Source organism: Mirounga leonina, unplaced genomic scaffold, assembly GCF_011800145.1.
Source record: "Mirounga leonina isolate KUSES-001 unplaced genomic scaffold, KU_Mleo_1.0 Mir_171, whole genome shotgun sequence".
In the NCBI taxonomy this organism is placed as follows: Eukaryota; Metazoa; Chordata; class Mammalia; order Carnivora; family Phocidae; genus Mirounga; species Mirounga leonina.
In genome coordinates, this window is record NW_023270436.1 from 7,382,578 (window position 1) to 7,407,148 (window position 24,571).

Genomic DNA, 24,571 nt, shown 5'->3' on the forward strand with positions numbered 1-24,571 from the left:
ACAGAGCGCGCCCTCCGACGGCCTCAAAGGCCAGGCCCTCCCGCCGCCTGGACCCCTCGGTCACCTCCGCAGCCTCCAGCGGCCGCCGCTTTCTCCTTCACGCGCTCCCTATAGCTACGGTTGCCACCCAAGCCCCGTCCCCTAGGTAACCGCCGCCACGGCGACCGGCCGTAAAGCGGGAGGGCCGGCCGGTGGTCACGTGCCCGAGGCTCTGCCGCGGGCGGGCCGGCACGCCCCCTGGCGGTCCCCGGGGAGAGGCGCGGCTGCGGCCCCCGCGGCCAAGGTAGCCTCCCTCCCCCAACTTCTTCCCAAGGCGCCGCCGAAGCCGGAGAAGCCGGAGAAGCCGCAGAAGCCGCAGCGCTGGCTACCTGCAGTTGTGACTTTCCGAAGGCCTGACGACGCGAAGTACGAGCTGTTTGGTAAAATTCTCTTTGCCAAAAGCAAACTAAATTTGCCGGTCTCTCAGACGCAGCCCTTTCTCAAAGGCACTCCATGATGGGCGCGGTATTTTAGCTAGCTCGGATGACACTATGTAGGCTACACGATCTTGCTCTTATCACAAAATGTGTCTGCAAAACCAGCTTGGTTCAACCTATTAGGATCATTTCAAAATGACTCTCAGCTACAATCTCACACACCATCCCGAGGTTTCTAAAGGGAGACCTGCAGGAAGCCAGCCAAAGGCACTGACGCGGAAAACTCTGGTGCTCTCATTTTAGGAGAATGTCAATGATTCTTCCCGCCCCCCCCCTCCAAGCCCCAACGCCGGTTGATTAATAAGCATACATCTCAAAAAAGGAACAAACTGGATGGTACAAGCTGTGTTTATTATAATCTAAGGCTTATAAAAAGAGATTGGAAAACACTTGGAATCAGCACACACAATTTAAACAGCAAATGCTGGTGAGCACGGCATGTCTGTGGCTACAAGGGGGGGGTGCATGTGGATGTAACTTTTGGGGAACACACTCAACAGGAAGGTTTTCCAGCTGAGCATGAGAATCCATGGCTGGAAAAGCACGCCCCAGTGCTGACTCCTGTCAGGGCAAGCTGGTTTCTGTATCCAACCCAAGCAAATCCATTCCCAAGGAACCCAGGCATGCCTCAGCAGAATGGGCCACACCACCTCTGAGACAGAAAGCGGTGTGCAAGAAATGGGGAAATAAACACTGGGATAAGGTGAAGAAAGTAAAACACAGGGTCACTAAGAATCACTGAAACCCATGTTGCCATGTGAAAGAGAAAATAAAAGGAAGAAGGAATCAGCATTTTCAAGAAGTCAGATCTGCACACACTGCTGGTTGCCATCAGCGATCAAGCACACCTTGGCAGTTTACAAACTTCTGTTGATCTGAGGGAATGATGAGGAGGTTCAATTATAAAAAATCAATTTAGAAGGTAATTTGCAAGGCTTTTTATTCCAGAAACAAACGGAGCTTGCTTCCCTCTAGTGGTTTACAGAAGAGGAAGCGGACACTGCAGTGAGCTACCCGGGGAGCTTGCTGGTTTTCCCTATTCTTCAAGGGAGCAGTTGAGGCCCCAGAGGATATAATTTCTGTATCCAGAGCAGCAATGACACAATGCAAATGCAGATGGTGCAAACGCCATTCACTAAAGTTTGATGCTTGTTCTGTCCAACTTTTTTTTTTTTTAATAAGCTCTACACCCAACATGGGGCTTGAACCTACAACTCGAAATCAAGAGTTGTATGCTCCACTGACTGAGCAAGCTAGGCACCCCTGTCCAACTTTCTGTAAGAATGTTCTAATTCCTGTCTGAGTTTTGGTTTGAGAGGTTCATAAGAAATTCAGTTGGCACTACATGTTAACTAAATTTAAGTAAAAAATTAAAAAAAAAAAAGAAAGAAAGAAATCCAGTTGGGGTGATAACATGGTCATATCAGCACTGAAACCTGTGTTTATTTGGGGAAAGAAATCCTAAAAGAATAAAGTCCTATCAGCACCTACCAGAATAACTCCCGCCCACTGGCCCACAATCCAGAGGACTCCCATTTAGGGCCATGGCCTAATTTGCAAAAGATGCCAAGCACACATCAAGTTAACAATGCCTTAATCCCAAGAGATTACACTGGGAGGCCACAGCATTTCCTTCACCCAGAAGTTCAGGTTTCCAGCCTCTTCCAGATCCTTAAGCTTCGGGGACAGAAGAGAAGGAAGAAATTCCCACCAGACCCACATCCAGGACAAGGGAAGATGTTTTCCTATTACTGTTCCCCAGGGACAATCATCTTTGCAAAGGAATAATGTTGCAGCTGGAAGAAAAAAAGAAAAGGAACAACATAAATTTGGTGGCTCCATTCAGAAGACCAGAAAGTGAGCCCTCTGAGTGTTTCACCTGCATTCTTTTAATTCTTTTAAAGCAAATGCCCAGTTATTGAAAGAACCAGAGTGACCGGGGCTCCCTCTGCCTCCATACCTGCAATCTCATTCCTGCTGCAGGTGCTTATCAGGAGTTTCTACAGGTAATCTGGGGAACACCCTCATTTCCCAGTGCCCCCCCCCCCACCTCCTCCCCAGAGCTTTAGGGCTGACACACACTCAAGTGACAACTGACAGGGAGTTGTCAGTGAGCAGAAATGATACTTTACCCCAGCAGTCCTTTTCCTGCCCAGCGGGTTGGGACAAGTCTAAGCTGGTGTTTCTCCCCTCTGCGGATCACTGTCACATTCAGGGGTTTCTGAAAGGAAAATAAGCTCATTTTATAGTCAACCTGTTTAGTATTCAAAGAGATTCAGACTAAAATGCCGAGATACTGACTTTTGCACATCAGAGTGGTAAGGATGCTTATATTAATCATAGTCCTGCAGTTGTCAAGAGTGTGGGGGATGTGACACTCTTGGGGCACCCGATGGGCCACAAATTGGTAGCGTATTCCTGGACAAACATGTCTCTCCACCAAAAAAAAAAATCTTTAAAAAGGCACACATGAGATACATTTTGCAGAAGTACAAGATGATATATGAACAAAGTGTTCCTTCTAGGACTGTTAATAAATTCAAAACCTGAAAATACCCAAAATATCCCTCGATAAGGTATTACTCAAATATAGCATAGTGAATGAAGCAGTTTTAGTAAAAACAAAACAAAGTATGAACCCATCTGAATATACGTTTTTGTGTTTGTTTGTTTTTTATTTATTTTTTAAATTCTTTTTTAAGTAGGCTCCATGCGCAATGTGGGGCTTGAACTCTCAACCGAGATTAAGAATTCAATGCTCTACCAACTGAGCCAGCGAGGCACCCCTGAATATACCTTATAAAAGGGCATATATATATTGCTTCATGCATACAAAACTCTCTGGAAGATATACAAAAAAACTGTTAACAATGGTTACTTGCAGAGAGAAGCACTAGGAGTTCAGAGTGAAAGAAGATGACATTTACTTTTGTATCTTTCTTTTTTTTTTCTTTTTTCTTTAAAGATTTTATTTATTTGAGAGACAGCAAGCGAGAGAGCACAAGCAGGGGGAATGGCAGAGGGAAAGGGAGAAGCATACCCCCTGCTCAGACTCCAGGTCCAATTCCAGGACCCAGGGATCATGACCTGAGCTGAAGGCAGATGCTTAACCAACTGAGCACCCAGGCACCTCTACTTTTATATCTTTCTGTACCATTAATTTGTTTTTAGCATGTGTATGTATTACTTTGATGTAAAAAATTAAAATAGAATACATATGAAGGCAACTTACAAATTACAAGGTGCATCAAAATCTAGAACTTTGTGCATCAAAGGACACTATCAACAGAGTATATCAACAGAGTGAAAAGTAACTCACAGAATGGGAGAAAATATTGGCAAATCATATATCTGATAAGGGATTAATATCCAGAATATGTAAAGAACTCCTGCAACTCACAACAATAGCAAATAAAATAATTAAAAAATAAGCAAAAAACACAAGTAGACATTTCTCCAAAAAAGAGAAACAAATGGCTAAAAGCACATGAAAAGATGCTCCACATCACTAATCATTAAAGAAATACAAATCAAAACCACAATGAGGTATCACTACATATCCACTAGGACGGCTACTATCCAAAAACAGAAATGACAAGAGTTGGCGAGGATGTGGAGAAACTGGAACCCTTGTGCACTGCTGGGGGAAATGAAAAATAGCCAGCCACTGTGGAAAACAGTATGGCTGTTCCTCAAAAAACTGATAAAAGATTTACCACATAATCCTGCAATTTTTTTTCAAAGATTTATTTATTTGAGAGAGAAAGACCATGCAGGCGGAAGGGCAGAGGGAGTCCCAAGCCGACACCGCTCTGCGCGTGGAGCCCCAAGAGGGGCCTGATCTCATGACCCTGAGGATCAAAACCTGAGCCAAAACCAAGAGTCAGATGCCTAACTGACTGCACTACCCAGAAGCCCCCACATAATCCTGCAATTAAACCTCTTGGTATATACCCCAAGAATTGAAAGCAGGGCCTCGAATAGGTATTTGTATACCCCTGTTCATAACAGCATTATTCGTAACAGTCAAAAGATGGAAGCCAACGAAGTGTCCATCAATGGACAAACGGATAAACAAAACGTGGTCTATTCACCCAATGGAATGTTATTTAGCCTTAAAGAGGAAGGAAATTCGGACACACACAATGTGAATGGACCAGAAGACATTATGCTAAGTGAAATCCACCAGCCACAAAAGGAGAAATAGTGTCTGATTCCACTGAGAGCAAATTCATAGAGACAGAAAGCAGGTTAGTGGTCACCAGAGGCTTGGGGAGAGGAGAATGGAAAGTTAGTGTTTAACAGGTACAGAGTTTCAGTTTGGAGAGTTGAAAAAGTTCTACGGATGGATGAAGGAGATGGCTGCAGAACAATGCCAGAGAACTGCATTCTTGGGAATGGTTAAAGTGTTTACATTTTATGTTAGGTATATTTTGTCACAATTTTTTAAAAAAGATTTTATTTATTCATTTGAGACAGATACAGAGAGAGAGAGAGAGAGAGAGCATGAGCAGAGGGAGAGGGAAAAGCAGACTCCCCGTTGAGCAGGGAGCCCGACGCGGGGCTCGATCCCAGGACCCTGGGATCATGACCTGAGCCAAAGGCAGACGTTTAGCCATCTGAGCCATCCAGGCACCCCTATTTTGCCACAATTTTTTAAATTATGGCAGGGTGCCTGGGTGGCTCAGTTGTTAAGCATCTGTCTTCGGCTCAGGTCATGATCCCAGGGTCCTGGATCAAGCCCCGTGTCGGGCTCCCTCCTCCGCGGGAAGGCTGCTTCTCCCTCTCCCACTCCCCCTGCTTGTGTTCCCTCTCTCACCGTGTCTCTGTCAAATAAATAAATAAAATCTTTTTTTTTTTTTAAGATTTTATTTATTTATTTGAGAGAGAGAATTAGAGACAGCACGAGAGGGAAGCGGGTCAGAGGGAGAAGCAGACCCTCCGCTGAGCAGGGAGCCCGATGTGGGACTCGATCCCGGGACTGCAGGATCATGACCTGAGCCGAAGGCAGTCGCTTAACCAACTGAGCCACCCAGGCGCCCCATAAATAAAATCTTTTAAAAAATAAAAATAAAAATAAATAAATAAAATTATGGCCGATCTTTTTTTTTTTAAGATTTTATTTATTTATTTATTTATTTATTTGACAGAGAGAGAGAGACACAGCAAGAGAGGGGAACACAAGCAGGGGGAGTGGGAGAGGGAGAAGCAGGCTTCCCGCCGAGCAGGGAGCCCGATGCGGGGTTCTATCCCAGGACCCTGGGATCATGACCTGAGCCGAAGACAGACAACGCTTAACGACTGAGCCACCCAGGTACCCCTGCCTTCTTTTTCAAAAAGCAATCACTATAGACATATTCATCCACACTTAGGAAATGTGTGAGATACATTGATGTGCTTCTGGTTCTAGAAATGATATCTAGGCAAGATATGATGTTTAGACAAGCTAGAAACGCAGAGGTCATCCTTGACACGGGCTGGGCATCATATTAAAGCCCATATACTTACATTCTAAAGGTCTCTCTAATTTACCCACTTCCTTCCACCTCCAGCCCATTCACCAAAGTCAAGATCACCCCTTGACCAGGCTGCTAAAACTGTCAGCCTTCCAATCAGCTCTCTACCTAGCATCTGGAGAAATCTTTCCAAGATACAAAGCTGCTTACATTATGTTACCCTCAGTTTGGAAGTGTGCATGGCTCTCTACTTCTCCTCAAGAAAAAAGAATGAAACCTTGATAGGACCACAAGGCCTCATGAAGTCTGGCCCCTGCCAACTTCCCAGCTCCACCTCATCCCTCCCTACTCCCTTCCTCCTTGCTCTGGGCTCCAACCGACTTCTCTGGCCCTCAGGGACATGACCCTGCTGGAAGGCTCCTCTCGCCATCCCCCTGCCAGTCTCCAGCCGTGATCAACTTCTTTTTTTTAAGATTTTATATTCTTTAAGTAATCTCCACAATCAACATGGGGCTTGAACTCACAACCCCGAGATCAAGAGTCGCATGCTCCACCGACTGAGCCAGCCAGGCAACCCCAGACCTTGATCAACTTCTTCTTTTTTTTTTTTTTTTTTAAAGATTTTATTTATTTATTTGAGACAGAGAGCATGAGAGGGAGGAGGGTCAGAGGGAGAAGCAGACTCCCCACCGAGCAAGGAGCCTGATGCGGGACTCGATCCCGGGACTCCAGGATCATGACCTGAGCCGAAGGCACTCGCTTAACCAACTGAGCCACCCAGGCACCCCCCTTGATCAACTTCTAACGCTCACAGGTCACATCCTCGGGAAGGTTATCCTAACCCCATCATTCCTCTCCTAGCCTTCTGGAACTTTCCCTCATGACACTCATGAGAGTGTATAATTACGTTTGACTAATGTTTGTCTTCTCCACCAAAGTGCTCCCGAGGCAAGGGCCTTCTGCTCATCTGTGTTGTTCCCGCTCTAGTCCAGCACTCAAACAGAGCAGGGAAGGGACTTAGGAGGGACAGACCCAGGACTTTTGTTCTTTCTTCAAAAACATTTGCCCTACCTGATGCTTTTACACTAAAAATGTATTCTTTTTATTTATTTGAGATATAATTCATATACAATAAACCCGTTTTAAAGTATACAATTCAGTGGATTTTCGTACAGTCAGACATTTGTACAACCATGACTACTACCTGACTGAAGAACATTTTCATCCCCCAAAAGGACCCCTGCAACCATTAGCAGTCAGTCGACCCAATCCAGCCTCCACTCAGCCCGGGGCGACCGACCACCAACATGCTTCCTGTCTCCACAGATCTGCCTGTTCTGGACACTTCACATAAACAGAATTCTAAAATACGCAGCCCTTTGTGTCTGGCTTCTTTTACTTAGCACAAATCCTTTCAAGGTTCATCCACGTTATAGCACGTCAGCACTCCATTCCTTTCCACAGCTCAATACAACATGCGTTGTTTATAATAAAGATAACTCTTTTTTAATTTAAGATTTTCTTTTTTCCTTTGAAAATGCATGCATCTGATGCAGAAACTGAGCTTTGGAAAGACACCAAAAGAAAGAGAGATTTGTCTACAAGAGTATTAATTTCCAGGGGCGCCTGGGTGGCTCAGTTGTTAAGCGTCTGCCTTTGACTCACGTCATGATCTCAGGGTCCTGGGATGGAGCCCCGCATCAGGCTCCCTGCTCAGCGGGAAGCCTGCTTCTCCCTCTCCCACCCTCCTGCTTGTGTTTCCTTTCTGTCTCTCTGTCAAATAAATAAATTAAATCTTAAAAAAAAAAAAGAGTATTAATTTCCAGGTTTCCATAAAATTGGAAACTACCTAAAAACCTAACAATAGAATGTGGTGGGGTTTTTTGTATCTTTTTTTTTTTTTTTTTTTTTTAAGATTTTATTTGCGAGAGAGAGAATGAGAGACAGAGAGCATGAGAGGGAGGAGGGTCAGAGGGAGAAGCAGACCCCCCGCTGAGCAGGGAGCCCGATGTGGGACTCGATCCCGGGACTCCAGGATCATGACCTGAGCCGAAGGCAGTCACTTAACCAACTGAGCCACCCAGGTGCCCCTGTATCATTTTTCTAAAGTCACAAAGCTGACCCTTGATTCTCAAGTTGGACTCTGGTTCCACGAGGATCCAGGGCCCTGAGGGGGTGAAGACTCCCCACCCCAGCAGCTCAGCTTTTATCTGTTTGATATATTGGAATTCCCCAAGAAATTTCATTTGAGAAAAGGTGCTGTTGCTTAAAAATGTTCAATAACTACTTTTGTAAAAAAGGATTCATAGTGTTATTAACTATAGTCACCATGCTGTGCGTGATATTCATAATAATGTTGTATTGCCTATTTGAAAGTTGCTAAGAGAGTAAACCTTAAAAGTTCTCATCACAAGAAAAAAAACTGTAACCACGGTGATGGCTGTTAACTAGACTTATCGTGATGATCATTTTGTAATGTATAAAAACACTGAATCATTACACTGTACACTCGTAACTAACATAATGTTATATGTCGATTATACCTCAATAAGAAAAAAAGGATTCACAGATCTATGAAGAGCTTAAGAATATATTTAACTAGAAAAGACAGACTAAAAATCAGTAGCTGTTACCGCTAATCACCAAAAACTGGAAACAACCTAAATGTCCCTCACTGGTAAATGGGTAAACCATCTGGCATTCATCTACGCAGTGGAGCGCTACTGAGCAGTAAAAAGGAGCGGACAACAGACACACACAACAATGTGGAAGAATCTCAGATGCAGAATGCAAAGTGCAAGAAGCCAGATTTAAAAGGCCATCCATACTGTGCAGTTCCATTTATAGGACATTCTTGAAAAGGTAAAACTGTAGGGATGGAGCACAGATTGGTGGTTGTGTGGGGTGAGGGTTGGGGGAGGGGTTAACCACAAGAGGTTATGAGGCCATTTTGGGGAGGATGACAGAATTGCTCTGGATCTTCATTACAGTGGCAGTTACCAGACTATGTACATGTGTCAAAATTCCCAGGACCGTACACTGTAAAGGGTGAATTTTGCTGTAGGTAAATCACCCCTTAATAAAAATAGCCAATAGCTCTATAGGCTGGTATATGAACAGACCGACCCCAGAAGGACACACAGCTGCAAAGTGGCTACCTCTGGAGGAGAGACAGATTTTTCATTACATGTTCTTTGATTTGGTCTTAAACATGTGTATGTATTACCTCTTCCAGAACAAGAGACATATTTACAAAATAAACCAGTAACAATGAGCCCAGGCAACTGCAAAGTTTAGAAGTGTGTGCAGTAAGCAAGACACGTGAGAAAACCGTAACACTAGGAAAGCCTGGGGAAAAGGAGTGAAAAAGTAAGAGAGACTCTGGGTAAACATAACAGAACAAACCGACATCTAGAACCCTCACTAACATCATGACAGGACAGCCAAGGGGTAACAAAGGAACACCACCACAAGACAAATAAATCACATGGAAGGAGACTGCAAAGATGAGAGAAGGCACCAAAATGAAAAGCCAACAGAAACTGGACAAGTGGTAACTAAGCAAGTAGAGAAATCAGAAACCCTGTGTGGTGGGTTCTAGAAAATGCCCATAAATTCTTTGATATTCCTTCAAGAGGTAAAGGCTAATTCCCCTACTTTGAGTGTGGGCTGGACTTGGTGAGTCCCTTCTAATGAACAGAATGATGTGGAAGTGAAAATGTGCGTCTTCAGAGACTGGGTCAAAGGCGACTCCGCAACCTCCTCTCTGCTCTCGCTTGGACGGCTCACTCTGGGGGAAGCGGCCGCCATGTTGTGAGGACACGCCTAGCAGCACTATGGAGAGGCCAGAACGACGAGGAACTGATGTGCCATCAGCCATGTGAGTGAGGCATCTCGGAAACAGATATTCTAACATCAGTCGAGCCTTCAGATGACTGCAGCTGCTGCCAACATCTTGACTACAACCTCATGAGACCGTAAGCCAGAAACACCCAGCTAAAACACTCCTGGATGTCCAACCCTCAGAAACTGTGAGAGATAATAAATTTAAGCTGCTTAACCGACTGAGCCAGCCAGGTGCCCCAATCTTCTGTTATTTTTTTTGCTTTTTGCTTTGCTTTTTTTGCTATTTAAAGGAGTACTATGCCAGAAACTGGAAGACTGCAGCCAGTCTTTACTTTTTTACTCAACAATAAACAACTAATACACCCTTTATGGCAACAGGTTAAAAAGAAGCTGATGGGGCACCTGGGTGGCTCAGTTGGTTAAGTGTCTGCCTTCGGCTCAGGTCATGATCTCAGGGTCCTGGGTCAAGCCCTGCATCAGGCTCCACACTCAGCAGGGAGCCTGCTTCTCCCTCTCCCTCTGTCCCCTCCCCCACTCATGCTCTCTCTCTCTCTCTGTCTCTCAAATAAATAAATAAAATCTTAAAAAAGAAGAAGAAGCTGATAAAGAACAAAGGGATTTGTTCCAGGGAACCCCAGAAAGGTTCAGAACAAACAGACCAATGGATAATAAAGAATAAGAATCCCACTTACAGGAATTTGACATATAACAGGTGGCAATAGAAATGAGTGGGTAAAGTATTAACTATTCACTAATGGTACAGGGACAACTACTGTCCATCTGGGGAAAAAAAAGTTTGGTACCCCACCTAACACCATTCACAAAATAAATATCAGATGAGGTATATACTAAATTGTTGTATATACAACAAATGTCCACACAATATCTTATACATGAATGTTCACAGAAGTATTATTCACAATAACCAAGAAGTGGAACCAAACCTAATACTCATCAACTGACGAACGGATAAATAAAATGGGTAAGTAATGTATATCCATACAATAGGATAGGACTCAGCCATAGAAAGGAATGAAGTACTGAAACCTGCTACAACATGGATGAACCTTGAAAACGTGATGCTAAAAAAAGGAAGTTAATCACAAAATATCACGTATTATACGATCCCATTTATATGAAATGTCCAGAATAAGCAGATCCATAGAGACAAAAGTTTAGTGCTTTAGGGATTGGTGGGTAGGGGGAAGGGGGAGTGACCGCTAATGGGTATGGAGTTGATTTTCGAGGTGTGAAAATGTTCTAAAATTGATTGTGGTGATGGATGCACAGTTCTATGAATATACTAAAAACCACTGAGCTATGCAGGGTTTGGGTTTTTTTTTAAGATTTTATTTATTTATTTGACAGAGAGAGACACAGTGAGAGCAGGAACACAAGCAGGGGGAGTGGGAGAGGGAGAAGCAGGCTTCCCACCAAGCAGGGAGCCCAATGCGGGGCTCGATCCCAGGACCCTGAGATCATGACCTGAGCCGAAGGCAGATGCTTAATGACTGAGCCACCCAGGTGCCCCTGCAGGGTTTTTTTTAAAAGATTTTATTTTTTTAAGTAATCTCTACACCCAATGTGGAGCTCAAATTCACAACCCCAAGATCAAAAGTCACATGCTCACCGACTGAGCCAACCAGGTGCCCTGAGTTATGCACTTTAAATGGGGGAACTGTATGGTATGTGAATTATACCTCAAAACCATTATTAAAAAAATAACAGAAAATTGGGGCACCTGGCTGGCTCAGTCGGTTAAGCAGCCGACTCTTGATTTTGGCTCAAGTTATGATCTCAGGGTTATGAGACTGAGCCCGTGTTGGGCTCCACGCTGGGCGTGGAGCCTGCCAAAGATTCTCTCTCTCCCTCTGCCCCTCCTCCTGCCTCTCTCTCTCTCTCAAAATAAATAAATAATAATAAATAATAATAATAGATCAATTCCAGATGGATTAAAGAAAAACTAAAAACAAATCAATAAAAGTATGAGAAGAACTTCCTTAAGCAGACACAAAATGCAAAAGCCATAAAGCAAGAAACTGATGAATTTGTCAAAATCAGAATTTTGAACTTCCATGCAAGTACAGATTTGCTGGAGGTGTCGGTGAAGAAATGAAGGCCTGACCTCTGGCTGGGGCACAGACACCAACCGACTGTATTTCGGCCCAATGCCTGCCTTCCGACGAGTTACATGTGGATGAGCAGCACAGCCAAGCAGCTGAGTGGGCACAAGACAAACCAGAAACTGTGGGTTAAACCGAACATTTCATATGGGAATGAAAAACTTTCATAGATAATTTCTGTAGACTTTGAGTCCCACATTTCTCCTGCAAAGTGTGGATCTTTGCCAAGATAACTTTTGTTAAAGTTACATTACTGAGCCATGAGCTGAGGTGATCAGGTGGAAATGCTATTTAAAGGAGTACTATTCCAGAAACTGGAAGACTGCAGCCAATTTCGAATCCCAACCCTTATTATATTTTCAAGGACTGAAACTGTCAATCTGCGCATGAAGCAGTTCTAACGTATTCCTGCTTGAATTGTGCTTTGCTACCATGTACTGTCCCGTATTTCCTTAAATTCTCAGGTATGGTTTTGGCAGGGAAGACCTTGTAATATTAACAAATTTAACAAAATGGTTATCTAAGTAACTTAAAAAAAAAAAACTTCCAAGTAATTAGTCACCATAAACTAAGTTAAAAGACAAGGAGCAAGGGCGCCTGGGTGGCTCAGATGGTTAAGCGTCTGCCTTCAGCTCAGGTCATGATCCCAGGGTCCTGGGATCGAGCCCCGCATCAGGCTCCCTGCTTGGCGGAGAGCCTGCTTCTCCCTCTCCCTCTACTGTTCCCCCTGCTTGTGCTCTCTCACTCACTCTGTCAAATAAATAAATAAAATCTTAAAAAAAAAAAAAGACAAGGAGCTAATCAGGAGAAACATATATAGCATGAAAACAGGCAAAGGTTTCGTATCTGGAGTATGTTAAAAAAATTCCTACAAATCAATTTTTTTTTAAAGACAACCCAATGGGAAAAAATATAAACAGACAATCCACAGAAATGAAAATATGAACATTAATGCACATATAAAATAAAGATACTCAACCTCACTGGTAATCAGGAAAATACAAATTAAAATAAGATGCTGTTTTAGCAGGGCGCCTGGGTGGCTCAGTTGGTTAAGCGACTGCCTTCGGCTCAGGTCATGATCCTGGAGTCCCGGGATCGAGTCCCGCATCAGGCTCTCTGCTCGGCAGGGAGTCTGCTTCTCCCTCTGACCCTCCTCCCTCTCATGCTCTCTGTCTCTCATTCTCTCTGTCTCAAATAAATAAATAAAATCTTTAAAAAAAAAAAAAAGATGCTGTTTTAGCAAAAATGTTAAAAGATCAGCAATACAGAGTACTATGGATGATATGATACACTCACATACTGTTGGCCGGGGTATAAATTAGTGACACTGTTTTGGATTACCTACCATAAGTGTGTATCATCCACTGAGAGCCTGTAATTCTACTTTCTGGTATTTACATCAAGAAGTAGTACCGAACAAGAATATATGACTGTTCATGCTAGTATAAAACCAAAAATAACCAAAACGTCCCCTGATAAGGCAGGGGATGGACAAACTGGGGTCTGTTCCTACAATGGAGTGCTATGCAGCAGTACAAAAGAGCAAGGTATGTGAAAATGCAAAGATCTTCAAGAAATACTGTTGAATGAAAGCAGGATAGGGGGCGCCTGGGTGGCTCAGACGGTTAAGCGTCTGCCTTCGGCTCAGGTCATGATCCCAGAGTCCTGGGATCGAGTCCCGCATCGGGCTCTCTGCTCCTTGGGAGCCTGCTTCTCCCTCTGCTTCTCTCTCTCTCTCTCTGTCTCTCATGAATAAATAAATAAAATCTTAAAAAAAAAAAAAGGGCGCCTGGGTGGCTCAGTTGGTTAAGCGACTGCCTTCGGCTCAGGTCATGATCCTGGAGTCCCGGGATCGAGTCCCGCATCAGGCTCCTTGCTCGGCAGGGAGTCTGCTTCTCCCTCTGACCCTCCTCCCTCTCATGCTCTCTGTCTCTCACTCTCTCTCTCTCAAATAAATAAATAAAATCTTTAAAAAAAAAAAAAAAAAAGAAAGGATAGGAAGCAGGGAAGGAGTATTTATATAGTTATATAGGGCGGCTGCAAAGGCCCCACCCAGGTGTCATTTGTACAAGATAAGGGACGGAGATAAGGGAGAAAAAGCTTTCCAGGCAGAAAGAACAGCAAGTGCAAAGGCCCTGTGCCTGAGCAACAGCTCTGTGAAGGCAGCAAAGACCCCAGTGCCAATTCCTGGCCCCGGGGCAATTCTAGGGTTACTGATCAGGTTGGGTGACCTCCAACTCACCCCCTCACTGTGCTGTACCACACCGGCAATGTTATGCAGAGACTGGAAGTTCTGGGTGTTCACAGAACCAAACTCCACAATCTCGTCATCCACCTGCAGACCCTAAAGAGAGAGGAGAAAATAGAAAACCAGGGCAGAGGTTAAATGTGCTTCTGGTGTTCTTTACCCTTCCATGCCCAATTTAACGTCCAGGCCAAGAGCTTGTTTTCTGCGGGGAAGAGTGGCAGGCACAAAGCAAAGAGGTCAGGGATTTAGCTACCTCACATGGAGGGCGGCGGCGGTGGGTAACTGGGCCACCTCCTCCTGGGGATTCCTTCTAGGACAGATCTAGTAAAAGGGGGCCAGATCTGCCCAATGTCTGATAAAAGCTGGTGGCGGTACAGGCTGTAAAGAATGTGGGGGAAAAGCCAAATGCTGTCTTCTGGGGTCAGGGGCGAGAAGAGGCAGGCCAATCTGGGCCTATTTTGTTCAGCAGTCAGAATTTAGGCAGGTTTGCCCTAGAGGTCCCCAGACAAACAGCCACAGGCACAAGGCTGACCGAGGACTAGTGTGATCCTTTCATTCTAAGAACACAGATCACGATTCATTCATTCCTTCCACAAATATTTGTCGTGGGCCAACTACAGCCCTGTGCTAGATGCTGTGCATAGAGGAGCGAGTAAAACGAAGCTCATGTGTGACTTACCATCTTGTGATCATTAGAGACTTCTGGCAGGACCTGGGTTCAGGACCCAGTTCCATAGCTGAGGAGCTATGTGTCTTGGCACCAGTTACTTCAGGTCTTAGAGGCTTTGTTCGTGGGTAAAATGGGGTTAAGATCAGTGCCTACCCCAGAAGGTGGCTGTGGGATTAAATGCTAACTACATAGCCACATAAAAACTTGAACATGATGTTCAGAGTCACATTATTCATAACAGCCAAAAGACAGACACCAAATGTTCATGAACTGATGAATGGATAAAATCGATGGGACATATCCACACAACAGAATATTACCCGGCCATAAAAAAGGAAACAAATAGAGATACATGTTCTATCACAGATGAACCCTGAACACATGATACTAAGTGGGAAAAGCCGGTCATAAAGGGTCATATATAATTCCATTTATATGAAACATCCAAAATAGGCAAATTCATAGACGGAAAGCGGACTAGTTGCAAGGGGCTGGGGGGGATGGGATTGGGGGCTGATGGCTAATCAGTATAGAGTTTCTTTTCAGAATAATGAGAATGTTCTAAAACTGCTTGCAGTGATGGATGCACAGCTCTGTGAATACATTAAAAGCCACGGACTTGTATACTTCAAATGGGTAAAATTTTATGGTGTGTGAACAGTTCCTCAATAAAGCCGTTTTAAACTTTTAAGAATATGCCAGGTAAGATCTAGAACTCGCTTGGCAGACAGCTGGTGCAAAGCAAGGACTCAGTAAATGGCAGCTACTGTTGTCCTTTTCATGTCTACTACTTAGTGCCTGGCTGAAATAAGCCCAAGAGATCCTCTTTCCCTCTCTCGGAATATTTATCACCTTCTACCTTGTGTCTCAGGCCCCTCCCTGACCAGGTTAGTGAGCAGCAGGGGCTGACTCCTCTCCAAAACCCTGGCCCCAGCACAGGGCTGGGCCCCCAGGACTCAGTCAGTGCTTGCTAAGTAAGTGGGTGGAGTCCAGCTGCAGCATGGAGAGACAATGGGTCTGTCTGCCCATGGTCCCCCCCATCAACCCCGAGGCTACGTGACCCACAGCACCCTCTGGGGATGGATTTCGGTGGTGGGGTATTGGCTTACTGCAATACCGGCAGGGGAGCCAGGGCTGATGCTGTTCACTTTGGCGAAGGCCTGAGGGGGGCTGAGGCCCTCCCTCTGGCCCTGGTTGTAGCTCATGGCCTCTCTCTGGGCCTCAGCCATGTCCCGGGCCTGCTTCTCCTTGTCTCGAGCGTGCAGCTGGTGCAAGGCCGTTTCCACCTGCTTCATGATGGCCTGGTGATCATTCTGCAAGCCTGGGAGGAGAACGCCACATCAGCGGACGAGGAGAACGGCTGAGGACACCAGACTCCCACATCCACTCACTGAATAGTTACCAAGCACTTATTCCCGGCCAGACACTGGACTAGAGGCTGAGGGCAAACCTGTGGCCAACAGGGGGCCACCATCATGACGCTCACAGTCCAGCAAGGAAAGCTGCTCAAGAACAAGTCATTACTGTAACATCTGATGACTGCTGCTGAGGGCGAGCCAGCCAGGACCCGACCTTGCCAGTCTAGGAGATCAGGGAAGCCTTCCCAAAGGCAGCGCTATTTCAACAGAGACTTGAAAGGTGAGGAGAAGCAAGAAATCGCCCCGCTGAATCCACAGCCTCAAATGCATACACGGGGCACGTGTGGTGGCCATGCAAATGAGTGCCGTGAGCTGGGTGTAAGGACTTCACTTTTCTCCTAATGCCCCTGGAAGGAAAAATGATGCCTAAGTCCACTAATACATGGCCGGTGATGTTCGGTCTGGGAGAAATAATAGCAGATAAGCTAGAGATTAGAAATTTGGGGGTAAAATCCTCTTTTTCAGTACTGATGGCTAATTCAAAATGTGGAGAACTGGGGTGCCTGGCTGGCTCTGTTGGAAAAGCATGCAACTCTTGATCTCTGGGGTAGTGAGTTCAAGCCCCACGCTGAGTGTAGATTTTACTTAAAAAAAAAAAAAAACTTCTGAGAATAGTTTTTCAAAAGAAGATCAGTAAGAATTGCTCACAGATGCCTGGGTGGCTCAGTCAGTTAAGCGTCTGCCTTCGGTTCAGGTCATGATCCCAGGGCCCTGGGATCGAATCTTGTGTGGCTCTCCCTGCTCAGCGGGGATTCTGCTTCTCCCTTCCTTCTGCCCCTCCCCCTGCTCATGCTCTCTCTCTTGCTCACACTCTCTCTCAAATAAATAGATAAAATCTTAAAAAAAAAAAAAAAAGAATTGTTCAACCAAATTCTTAAATATAATAAAGTCATTAAGATAGTGTGGTATTGGGGCACCTGGCTGGCTCGGTCAGAAGAGAATGCAACTCTTGATCTCAGGGTTGTGAGTTAAAGCTCTACACTGGATGTACAGATTACTAAAAAAATAAATAAATAAACTTAAAAAAAAAAAAAAAGACAGGGACGCCTGGGTGGCTCAGTCAGCTAAGCATCTGCCTTAGGCTCAGGTCATGATCCTGGGGTCCTGGGATTGAGCCCTGCATCGGTCTCCCTGCTCAACGGGGAGCCTGCTTCTCCCTCTCCCTCTACTCCTCTCCCTGCTTGTGTTCTCCCTCTCTCTCTCTCAAATAAATAAATAAAATCTTAAAAAAAAATTTTTTTTAAAGTGAGATATCAGCAAAGAGATATATCAACAGAACAATGCAAACAACTAAGATACCTAAATACGTCTGAAAATTTCCTATGTCATACTGCAGCATTTTAAATTAATGGAGAAAGAATAGGCTATTTAATAAATGGTGTTGGAACATCAGGGTAACCATCTGGAAAAAAATAAGTCAGTGCCCTCTCTCACACGGTATACTCTGCTTCTCCAATTTCCCTCAGTATCCGAAATGCCAAGAAAGCAGGCCACATCCCTCGGGAGTCTGAGGGTTTAGCCAAAAGCCCCAAATTTCCCTCCAGTCTTAACATCGTTTTTCCCTACTCTGTGTCTTCCACTTGTCTCAATACAAAAACGGTATGCTTCTTTTCCCAAAACCTACAAGGAAAAGTGATACTCGAAGATGCTGTTCTATGATTATATGGCAGCTTTGAGGGACGCTTGGCAGCTCAAGAGGTATCTCACGCCTGTGGTTACTTGTGCCTCCAGTGAGAAGCTCAGCCTTATACCAAAACAGGCTGGGGATGGAATCAAGATTCAGACCCATAAACCAGAGGTCATTAAGTGAAAAATGTGCACGATAAATTCCCCTCTAATAGGATTTTGTGGGGAAAGGCTGCCGGTTGCCCATCTGTGGCAGGGATGAATAACGGCCCCAAACATGTTCTCATGCCAGTCCCCAGAACCTGCCCATATGTTACTTTCCAAGGCAAAGGGGGCTTTACAGATGTGGTTAAGTTCAGGATACTGGGTGGGAAGATCATCCTGGATTACCCAGATGGGGGGCCCAGTGTGATCACAAGGGTCTTCATAAGTGAAAGCGGGAGGCAGAGAGTGAAAGAGGTGGGATGGGTGGACCAGAGGTTGGGAGGTGCAGGTGATGGCTTTGGGGACGGGAGGGGCTCTGAGCCACGGGACATAGGCACCTCCAGAAGCTGGGAAAAGATAAAGAAACGGGCTCTTCCCTAGAGCCTCCAGAAGGAACACAGCCCTGCCAACACTTTGATCTTAGCCCAGCAACACTGATTTGGGTATCTGATTATTTTAAGACAATAAATCTGGGACATTTGCAGTCACTAAGTCTGTGGGTATTTGTTACAGCAGAAACAGAAAACTAAGATACTCCCCAACTGCTACTCTCAACTTGTTCCTCAACTATAAACAAATAAATGACTTTATTTAGGACAGTGACATGCCCACCACGGGGTACATTCCCCAACGTGTCTTGCAGGCAGAGGGGCCGAGGAGGGGAAAGCAGAAATCAATGCAACAAGGTGGAGGTGGGACCTGCAGGACAGATCCTTAAAGGGAGGGTACTGGCTGGCAAAGGACCTGTTGCCCTTCCTACCGTCTTCCTTCCCTTCATTCCTGGCTGGCACATGGACATGGTGACCCTAAAGATGGATGACATGTTCTAAGGATGGCAGAGCCCGGGATCTGACGGCCGGCCCCACACTGGTGACCTCCACATGGCTGTACTGAGGGGCGGAACACTCCTGTGTGAGTGGCCGCAGTCAGGTCACTATTCTTACCAGGTGAACGTACTTCCTAACACATAACTGATCTGATTAGGATTGTAAGCGATTTGTGACCTGGGTTTCTAGCGTCATTTCGGAGAAGTTTCCACAGCGAAGCCAAGTCCTTAAAAACAAAATGAACAATGAAACCATAAATTTCAAACCCTAGAGGCCACCCCATTTCCTCAGTTCTCAGTCCCTGGAAGAGGAGAGTGAGCTAATCCCATCAAGGTGGAAGAGAGGAAAGCAGAGAATAGTGAGATTTCACACATGTGCCTCAGCCTCCCTCGCTGCAAGCTGGGGGATCGGCTGCGCACGCGCACACCACTCACAGACGATGTTGTGCCTTGCGGTTCGAACTTGGTACAGGTCCACGTCTGACCGGGGGTAGCCCTCGCAGTCCACCAGCGGCTCGTTCATCCCCACGCCTTTTTGCTAGAGGGAAGAAACATGCTTAAGACTTCACAGGTATGAAGTCCTCAAGACCTTTTCCCCTTCGCAGCCATCATCAAGGCAACAGAAATCAAAGCTGCCACATACCAATCACACAGCATGGGCCACATACTTTCCCCAAATGCTCCCACAACCACCCTCGGAAGGGGGCACTATTTTTTTTTTATTGACTTTTAATAACACAAGTAACGAATGAATCCGTTCTCCTCTTTTGAAGTTGGAACAGTGCAGAAAGTAAAGACTCTTTTGAGCTTCGTCCCCAAGGCCAGCCTCCTGGACTCCTCCAAACCCTCCTTCCTACAGCAGCTGATACCTGGCTGGTGGCCTTGGAAGCTGGAGGGGAGTGAAAACCCCAAAGAGCATCCAGCTGTGGCAGGACTTTGGTTCTTTCGGAAAGTAAAAAGGGATCTAAAAGGGATTTCAAAGAGGTTTTCATCCCTTTAAGGACTCACTGATATCAATCGCCTCTGGGGAAAGGAATTGGGTGGCCTAGGGGACAGGGAAGGAAGAGGGACTTTTCATTTTCTATCCTTTTGTAGACTTTTTGAATTTTGACCATGGACGCGTATTCCCTATTCAAAACAATATATTTAACATTTTAAAGTCTTTTCCTATGTAAGTCAGAGCAGGGTGCACAAAGGCAATGAAATGCGTCGTGTAATGGAGGGCAGAGAGTTTCCAGTCGGTTAGACTGATTTGAATCTCAGTTCTGCCGTGTACAACGTGGGTACCCTTGGTTAAGACCTTCCCCTCTCCAAGCCTCAGCTTCCTCAATTATAAAATGGGAATACTGGCACTCGCCTCCCTTCGCACCTGCCGTGAGAATTAATGAGTTGACCTGTGTAGAGTGCTTAGCACGGTGCTAGGCATATTCACAGTGAGGTGAACAGTGGCCCCCAAAAGATGTGTCCCAAGTCCTAACCCTCCAGAACTATCAATGTGCCTTGTTTGGAAAAAAAAAAAGGATCTCTGAAGATGTAATTAAGGCTTTCGAGATGAGATCATCTTGGATTAAGGGTGGGCTCTCAATCCAATGACAGGTATCCTTACAGAGAAGAGAGGCGGATCCGGGACACAGAGAAGATGGAGTGACCGGGGCAGAGACTGGAGTTAACCAACTGCAAGCCAGGGATGGCCAGCAGCCACCAGAAACTAGGACGGAGGCATGGAACAGACTCTCCCTCAGAGCCCCCAGAAGAAACCAACCCTGTCGACATCTCATTTATTTTTAGCACTGAATAATATTCTATTGTTTAGAGGCACCACAACTTATTTACCGATTCACCGACTCAAAGACATCTTGGTGACCTCAAGTTCTGGCAACTGTGAAAAAAGCTGCCACGAACGTCATGAAGGTTTTTGTGTGGACACGTTTTTCAACTCCTCTGGGTAAATACCATGGAACCCAGTTGCTGCATGGTATGGTAAGAGAGTGTTTGGCTTTGTCAGAAACTGCCCTACTTTAGCGTTCCCTCCAGCACGGAATCAGTTCCTCCACATCCTCAGCAGCATCTGGAGTTGGAATCGTGAACACTGGCTATTCTGACACCTATGCAGTAGTACTTCATGGTTGTTAACTTGCATTTCTCTGATGACATATGACCTGGAGTGTCTTTCCATAAGCTTATTTGCCATCTATAGATCTTTGGTGAGCCGTCTGTTAAGGTCTTTGGCTGATTTTTTAAATCAAGTTATTTGCCTTTTTTAGGATTGAGATGGAAGAGTTCTTCGTATTTTCTACACCCCTTGTTAGGTATCTGCAAATATCCTCTCCCATTTGGCGAACTGTCTTCTCCCTCTCTTGACTGTGTCTTTTGAGACACACATTTTAAATTCTGATGAAGTCCGATTCATCTATCTTTTTTCTTTCGTTGCTTGTGATTTTGGCATCACATCTAAGAAGGCTTTGCCTGATCCAAGGTCACAAAAATTTACTATGTTTTATTCTAAGAGATTTATAGTTTTAGCTTTGCCCCCTTTTTAAAAAAAATAATCACAGAGCAGGGCTTCAGGCTTAAAGCTTTCAGCCAGCAATGGTAGCTAGTAAAAAAGAATGAACATACTACATCACCTTGATATGCATTTTTATCTTATATTTAAGGGGAAAAATTCCCAGTTTTTTCATATGCTGTAGAGTTATAAAATTTCCATTTAAGATAAGTTAAGTAAAAAAGTGGATCAACATAAAGAAAAATACCCAGGGAAAGCAGTACAGGAGGTATTATGGATACCTGTTTGAGGTATAAAATAAAGCTCGGAAAATTGTTAGCATAATGCTTGAAAACACAAGTTCTGGATTCAACAGGCCTGAGATCTGAATCTCATTTTGTGACTCTAAGCAAGTGACCTCCCCTTTCTGAGTCTCAGAGTAACATACTAACTTCACAAGGTGGTTGTGTGGATTTTGTGATGTAACACATACATAAACCAGCACCCTTCAGGCATATAATAAATGGTACCCGGGCCTCCATTTGAGGCTTCCATTTTACTCCCATCACCTCAAATGCATTCCATCCACCCTACATAGGCTTTATTTAATTTATACTTCCTCTGCAAATTGATTTGTGATTTTACACCAATTGTCCTAAGAAAAACTACCAGTTTTGGAGTCAGACAGACCTGGGAACTAGGCCACTTCCTAGCTACATGACCCTAGACAAGGGTTTGCCTCACCCTGGGCCTCAGTTCCGGATGATAAGGCGCCTTACCTGTCACTCAAAGCTCGGTCTTTCGAGCAGTAGCATCAGCATCGCTGGGAATTTGCTAAAAATACAGCATCTGCACCTGCGCGCCCCGTCCTCGTCAGAAACTGAATTTTAACAGATCCCCAGGGGCTTGCCAAACACGTGAAAGTTTAAGAAGTTCTGACCTGAAGTGGGTTAGCAAAGCACAGATCTTCTGGTACACGTTCAACAAGGACTGACGATGGTGGTGATTATCACCCCGCCTCTGCAAATTTATTAGCTCTGTGGCCTGAGGCAGGCTTAAGTTAAGTAACGCCTCTGTTTCCTCATCCCTAAAATGGGGGGAATAGTAGAACTCACCTCAAAAGGTTGCTGCAAGGGTTAAATGAGCTAACCAATGTAAAGCAATTAAAACAGCGCCCATGGGACGCCTGGGTGGCTCAGATGGTTAAGCATCTGCCTTCGGCTCAGGTCATGATCCCAGGGTCCTGGCATCGAGCCCCACATCGGGCTCTGTGATCAGCGGGGAGCCTGCTTCTCCCTCTCCCTCTGCCTGCCTGTCTGCCTATTGTGATCTCGCTCTCTCTCTCTCTCTGTCAAATAAATAAAATCTTTAAAAAATATAAAAATAAAAAATAAAACAGCGCCCGGCACACGGTAAGGGCTCCATAAACGCTTGCTGTATACCAACACCCATTGCTCTTAGGTGCCTCCTGCCTGCTGCCGACAGAGGCCGCAGTTGCCGCGCTTTGAGCCTCCCGCGGAGGGAGAGCGCCACTGCGAAGAGCTCAAACGCAGACCGCCCCGGCCTCCCAATCCTCCCAGGTCAGGAGGGCCTGGGCTCCCCCCGACGCCCGCCCGGGAGCCCCGAGCCCACTCACGCTCTCCAGCACGTCATAATTGGCTTTGATCTGCGCCTCGATCTCCTCCTTGCGCCGTATGAGCTCCTGCACGTCGCTGACTGTCACCGCGCCGGCCTGCGGGGAGTCTTCGCTCTGTCTAGTTTCGCCCTCCGACATCGTGGACCTCCGCGCGGGGTCCTGGACACGAGGCTTCCCGGCTTCCGGGATGCGGACGCCCGAGGAGACTGCGGCTACGGGTTCGCCCGCGAGCCAAAATTCCTCGCCATCCGCGAGCCAAAATTCCTCGCCATCCGCGAGCCGCAGTTGAAGGGAGGGGCGGGGTTTGGGGGCGGGGTCTCCGGAAGCCACACCCTGCTGGAACTGGGGAATCTTCTGGTGACTGGGGAAGGCCAGTATGGGGAGGAATGGGTTCCAGGTCCCTCACCAGCCAGAACAAGATGATCTCTCCCTCGATGACCCGTTCGCTTTCACATTCATTCAGCAGACATCTATTGAGTGCCTACCACATGTTTTTGCCAGAGCACTGTGCGGGGCGCTCCAGTTCAGCTCTTCACATCTACCCAGCCCTTGAGAGGTAACAAAACACATTCAGATTCCTTACCCCCCATTTTTTAAAAGATGTTATTTTTTTAAATTATTATTAATATTATTATTATTTTTTAGAGAGAGAGTGTGCACGCGGGAGGTGGGGAGGGGCAGAGGGAGAGAGAGAATCCTAAGGATGCCCCACGCCTGAAACGGGGCGGGGGGGGGGGGGGGGTCCATCTCATGACCTTGACATCATGACCTGAGCGGATATCAACAGTCAGATGCTCAACCGACTGAACCACCCAGGCACTCTAAGATTTTATTACTTTTAAGTAATCTCCAAACCCAACGCGGGGCTGGAACTTGCAAGCCCCGAGATCAAGAGTCACATGCTCCACTGGCCGAGCCAGCCAGGTGCCCCTCCTTATCCCCCATTTTACAGACCCTACAAGCTTAGGTTCAAGTCTGGTTCTTGCCACTTACTGCAACGTACATGACCCTAGGTAAATTACTTCACTGCTCTGAGCCTGTTTCCTCATCTATAAAATGGTTGGATATTGATAGCAATATATCTCAGAGCTGTCATTTTGCCAACAAATATTTATTGACTGTCTCCTCTATGTCGTACCCTGTCCCAGGAGCTGGAAAGGTAAAGAATTGAGTTACGACTCAGTGCCTCTTACATATTAAGGCCTCTATAAATTTTCGCAAACATAGTGATGATCATAATTTATCAAATACTTACAATGTGCCAGACACTGTTCTAAGTGCCTTACATGTATCAATTCAACAACCTTGTGAAACCAGGATTATTATTGTCCTCATTTGACAACTGAGAAAACCCTTTCAATAACCAACTTGCCCAAACAGCAGAATAAGCTTCCAAATTTTCAACCCAGCTTAACCGAATGATGAAACTAGACATCCAAACATGTGCCCCCTAATATTTTGCAGTGAAAAGGACACACCATCACCTATGCAGTATTCAAACATGTTTGTCCTAAATCTAATCACGGTAAATAAACACAAATCCAAATTAAAGAA

At 45.5% G+C, this 24,571-nt stretch overlaps 1 protein-coding gene across 1 annotated transcript; it reads right to left on the bottom strand.

The window, feature by feature from the left end:
• Positions 1 to 809: 809 nt before the first annotated feature.
• PSMD9 (proteasome 26S subunit, non-ATPase 9) lies at positions 810 to 23,335 on the bottom strand. The gene is made up of 6 exons (XM_035016947.1): positions 23,018 to 23,335; positions 19,332 to 19,434; positions 15,932 to 16,143; positions 14,147 to 14,248; positions 2,609 to 2,697; positions 810 to 2,272 (listed from the first exon to the last, which is right to left on the bottom strand). Exons 1-6 carry the CDS (start codon positions 23,153 to 23,155, stop codon positions 2,245 to 2,247), a joined length of 672 nt encoding a protein of 223 aa, XP_034872838.1. The 5' UTR covers positions 23,156 to 23,335; the 3' UTR covers positions 810 to 2,244.
• Between the last annotated feature and the right edge of the window lie 1,236 nt (positions 23,336 to 24,571).

Bases quoted from the DNA above. Each gene is read 5' to 3' on its own strand.
- PSMD9 (XM_035016947.1), bottom strand. From the start codon at position 23,155: ATGTCGGAGGGCGAAACTAGACAGAGCGAAGACTCCCCGCAGGCCGGC. The intron at 16,144-19,331 runs GTGAGTGGTGTG...TTCTCCTCCCAG, and splicing joins CGCAAGGCACAACATCGTCT to GCTTGCAGAATGATCACCAG. The intron at 2,698-14,146 runs GTGAGTTGGAGG...TTTTCCTTTCAG, and splicing joins TGGTACAGCACAGTGAGGGG to AAACCCCTGAATGTGACAGT.